The sequence below is a fragment of the Syngnathus leptorhynchus genome, chromosome 11, assembly GCF_054491065.1.
Source record: "Syngnathus leptorhynchus isolate UIUO chromosome 11, UIUO_Slep, whole genome shotgun sequence".
NCBI classification, from domain to species: domain Eukaryota; kingdom Metazoa; phylum Chordata; class Actinopteri; order Syngnathiformes; family Syngnathidae; genus Syngnathus; species Syngnathus leptorhynchus.
The window spans coordinates 6,821,371-6,825,987 of record NC_141205.1 but is presented as its reverse complement, the minus strand read 5'-3'; the positions used below and the strand labels follow the sequence as shown (position 1 = coordinate 6,825,987).

Genomic DNA, 4,617 nt, shown 5'->3' with positions numbered 1-4,617 from the left:
AAATTGAAAGGAAAAAAAACGAATCATTGTTTGAAATTGAGTTATTATTTTTGTGAGGAAACATTTTGTTTTGTACAGTATTGGATTGTTGCATATGTGAGCCAAATATTTGATTCATGCATTGACTAGTGATTGAATTTTTGCTCATCTTATATTTCTGGGATTGAGTATTTCTGCATGCAATACCATCGTCTTTCCACCAGATAGCAGCAGAAGACAGTATAACAAATTGTGTTTCATTTCAAATAAATTTAGCGCGTCTTTGCCCAAAAAGTAGTTATGGTCATAAATAGTGTTGTGTAGCCCTTTTTATCCACAATTTATTAAACTGCAGTTTGGGCTTTGCGGCTATGTTTGGAGCTCATTTATTTTCCTTGAAGCCCGGCTGTGAAATATGATCCAGCAGAACATTAGGGTGTCCTGAAGTGGCTTGGCTTAGATCAAGACATTAGCTGTGCTGATGGTTTGGTTTACTTCATTTATTTGAAGACCTGGAAGTGAAAGAGAATACCTGTGAAAACACGTATGGCCATATATGATCTTTTTTCTTTCATTATTATGTTGATAATAAGAGGGTGTCTGCATTTCAGACATCCCCAAGGGTTCTTAAAGATCACATTGCCTCTTGCCTTTTTCTGGAAAGTTTGGAACTCCTTAACTGAGATTCACTCCGTTGGTTGCAGGAAGTAATTATCTAAATCTTATATAAAACCTTCCCTTTTGCTTCCCTTTTGTCATTACATTAGCCTCAAAAGAAACTACAGCAGAAGACCTTTCAACTTTAAACAGGCAATTATTTATCAGCCTGTGCCTTTAACGCAAAACCAAGCAAAGTATATTGCAGCATATGTATGCATTCATAATACTCACTTAAGTAATGAGGTGTGATGTCACTGTCTGCTGTGGTGTATAGAAAACTTGTCAGACAGTGGCATTTGCTTTCAACACCACAGGGCAAGTGTTGAATGTCAAACTTAACACCTGTCCCGCCTTTCTGCTATTCCTTCCCAAACAGGTGTGGTCCTGTGAACGAGGCATGATAGTTTTGGATTTGTTGACCCTTATCTCAAATTCCTGATTTTATGGTGCACTGCTGCCTCAGCATTGTCAGATGTTTGTTATTTGAAATGGCACATTAAGAAGAAAAATCTAAATTTCATTCCTCTTTTATAATAATTAATTAAATGAAAAAAAGAACCCACAGGATGTTGCTAAATTGTACTGGATAAGACCATCTTGACATTTAATTATCATTAACAATTGGGCATCATACGCATCCACTCCAGGCTAGTTTTAAAAATAGGGCAAATTTTATGCTCAAGAAGAGTAGTTCCTGTTTTCAGATATTATTCCTGAACAATTACAATTTTCCGAGGACTTCTATGAATGAGGACTTCTATGAATGAGGCAATTCTCTTTGTTCTGTCTCATAGCCTGTCTGGGGAGCTCTTAAATTTTGGAATTGCCATCATACATGTCCATGATCATTTTATGTGGAGAAAATAGCTCCTTCTAAATGCTTGGCAACTCCAAATATTTATTTTGTGTATTTGTTTTTGCATATTTACTTATTAGCACACCATAGAAAATTCTGATTTTCCTTGTTGATTATGCCGTCGTGCCTCTTAGACCAGTGGAAACATTTCTTCTGTTGCTAGGTTACTGTGCATGTCGTGTCTTGGCAGCGATAATGATGATGAAAACATCCTGTTCGGAGAATTAAGAATGAGAATGAGCACAGGGAAATTTCTCTATAACATTATTTAATAATAGTACTCTATGGTGTAACCACAAAACAGTTACAAAATATACACAAGTGATGCAGTCAGTTGACAATACATTTAGTTCGTTCATATATTTTCAAATAAAAAGTTTATATTCAGAGTGCATGGTTCAAATGCAGTTTATGGAGCAATTTATAATATATTGTTAATGATGCTGGCTTAATACAATACTTAACATCTTCATTAACATATCCAAGACTCTTCATACTACCAACCAAGCATAATATTTACAAAAATTTACAAAGAATATATTCAGTGAAAACCCATCAGACTCGGTCTGAGCGACCAATAATTTCTCCCTGATTAGCACGTAGCGACACAATACAACTTATTTTCATTTCTTAAAAATACATCATTATATATCTCTCATTCCACAATAAGGTGATTTACTCATGATGTGAAAATAGCTGATGGGAGCACATATGAACCATTCTTTTAGCTTGGCTTCATATCTATTGCTCTCATCTACTCTGGGTTGAAGGACTTGTTGATGTCTGGAGCATGCCATTTACAGGTGAGGTGAGATTGTACAGTCAAAATTCGTCATTGGTGAAGGTTTGTACAAGCTCCTGGAGTGTGTGTGTGCTTTGCTGCCGAGTTGGATGAGAGGACAAAAGACCGACGGAGAACTTCAGGGAGGAGAGGTCAGCATTTGGTGAACCAACCAGGAAGAACATAGTTTGAAGTCGTTTAACGGACAGTCTTGGAAGCAAGCAATCGGTTGAGTTCAAGGGCTTCCGCCTCCCCTGCTGAGCTTTTTAAGAGTCCCCTCTCTCACGCCATCGTACTCGGCCAAGTTCCAACAACAAGCATCCGTCACGCAGGGGCCGACATCTGCGGCGGGCCCGGCTTGAATAGGAAGCCAAGAAGCCCCCCCCAAACCCACCCACCCACCGAAGCAGATATCTCAGTGGGCCTCGTGCTCGTTTACGGATCTATGCGGAACGCTAAAAGCTTGTCAGAGTGCTGGTTGTTCAAGGTTCGCAGGTCCGGCAGACGTAGCAGCAACTTGGGGAAGAGGGTGCTGTCGTCCGGCCGGCGACTCGTAATTAGTGTGCGCAGAGCTTTGATTAGGTTCTCCTGCAGTTGCTCTACTGCTCCCACATCCACGATACCAGAACGATCTAAAGGCAACGGTAGGGAAATAAGTTAGAAACATGGACGGAATGAGAATGTGTTGCGCCTCTATAAGTTTGTGTCTTACCAGCTGAAACAAGCACGACAGCCATGAAAAGAGCCATCTCATCTGGTTCCAAACCCAGAGAGGCAAGCTTTTCGCTGAAATCAAACATGGCGTCCAGTAAAACACCCATGCCCAACGCCCGTAACGATGCCAGGGAGTATGTCTGCCCATTGAGGAAGGTCACTGTCCTCTCCTTGGGGTCAAATAATGAGCAGAACCTTACCATCAGCACCTGCAAATCAATACAAGAGTCATTGAACGAACTTTGGAGGCTGCCGCCGTTATCGCATGTAAACAATCCATACAAGGTTACGCAATGTACCTGGAAAGTGCCAGATTTGAGTAGCATGACTTGGTCTTGTTGGCTGAGAGTCTGGAAGCCCGGTATGCTCTTTGCGAACTCCACCACTTCTTTGACGGCAGGAGTGAAACACTGCGAAAAGGACTCCCACATTTCCTGACTGGAGCGACTGGCTGGAGCCACCGGACAAGAGTTGAGCGGACATGCCTGTTAGGAGAAGACAAAACGACCAGATACATTAGCTCCTTCGCACTGACATTATGAGGAGTGAAAAAAATGGAAGAATGTTTCAAGACTCACCAAGACTTTGGCTCCACCGTTTAGTTTCCAGGGACAGGAATTTTGGTTCTGAGAATCAGTCTTCTGATTGCCCGCAAAGTGCTGAGATGAAAGGCCGCCACGAACGGGACACTGATTTTGATTGCTGAAGTTGTACTTGGAAATGTTGACGTTATTATTGGATGTGTTGGCGTTGTTGCTGTGGGCGACGGGACACTTTGAGGGGACGCCGTATCCCGATGTCAGGTCTCCCTGGAACGTGTGGTGCACATGTGCTGGGGCCGCTTCCTGCACCTGTGCAGGAGCGTTGTGGAAAGAAGCTCCAATGTTGCTGTTGCTGGCGGGTCTCTTGAGAGTTTTCCTCTCGCTGTTTATTAAGTCGCTCTGGTACGACTGCATTGCGGAGCCCGCTCCTTCGTTGGTCTGGTTTTTTGGGCTGCAGTGGGTGTCGGAGGGAGGTGACATCTCCATCTCCATGGAGGCTGATTCATTTAGACTGTTCATATAGCTCTGCATCTCATCCAAGAGTCTCTGTTTCTCCCGTTTGGGAATGCGACCAAAACGCACAGCTGAGGAAGCAAGAGAGAGCCCTTCTGTTAGAATGCACACTCTGCAAAAGCCCAAATGTGATGCTTTTATAAACAGTCATAGTTTAGAAATTCAAAAGCCTCTACATTAATGTTGTTCTAAAGTCATCACCTTATTGGACAGCTTGTTCCTTCCCTCCAGCATTACGGTCAGCCCTCCCCTCTTTTTACCGCTCCTGCTCTGACAGCCCTATTTATAGTTCCGTCGATGCTCTCACAATGCCCCCCTCCCCCCCGTCACTTCTCGCATTCTGTCTCAAATCTGAACGTTGCCTTTCTCTTGAGCTGAAGAACTAGGTCACTGGGTCAACAGTGCTAAATATGATGTCATTTATAAATTGACCAGGGGGAAGGTTAAAAAAGACAAGAGGCAGGTAGGGGAGATAGAAATTAGTTTGGGTGGGGAAAATAAATTTTTCAAATGTTGCCAATCAATACATGATATAAAAATGATTCCTGCATCTTAACAAACATAAATCCCAA

General features: G+C 42.3%; 1 protein-coding gene across 1 annotated transcript in view; it reads right to left on the bottom strand.

Moving 5' to 3' along the window:
- Positions 1-1,707: 1,707 nt before the first annotated feature.
- LOC147049151 (nuclear receptor subfamily 1 group D member 2-like) overlaps positions 1,708-4,617 on the bottom strand; it is a 45,755-nt gene continuing 42,845 nt past the window's right edge. Inside the window, exons 7-10 of the mRNA XM_085925089.1 lie at positions 3,569-4,116; positions 3,290-3,475; positions 2,989-3,199; positions 1,708-2,908 (exon numbers count right to left, since the gene is read on the bottom strand). Of these exons, the coding sequence (XP_085781215.1) occupies positions 2,712-2,908; positions 2,989-3,199; positions 3,290-3,475; positions 3,569-4,116 (1,142 nt within the window). The 3' untranslated portion in view covers positions 1,708-2,711. The remainder of the gene's footprint in view (positions 2,909-2,988; positions 3,200-3,289; positions 3,476-3,568; positions 4,117-4,617) is intronic.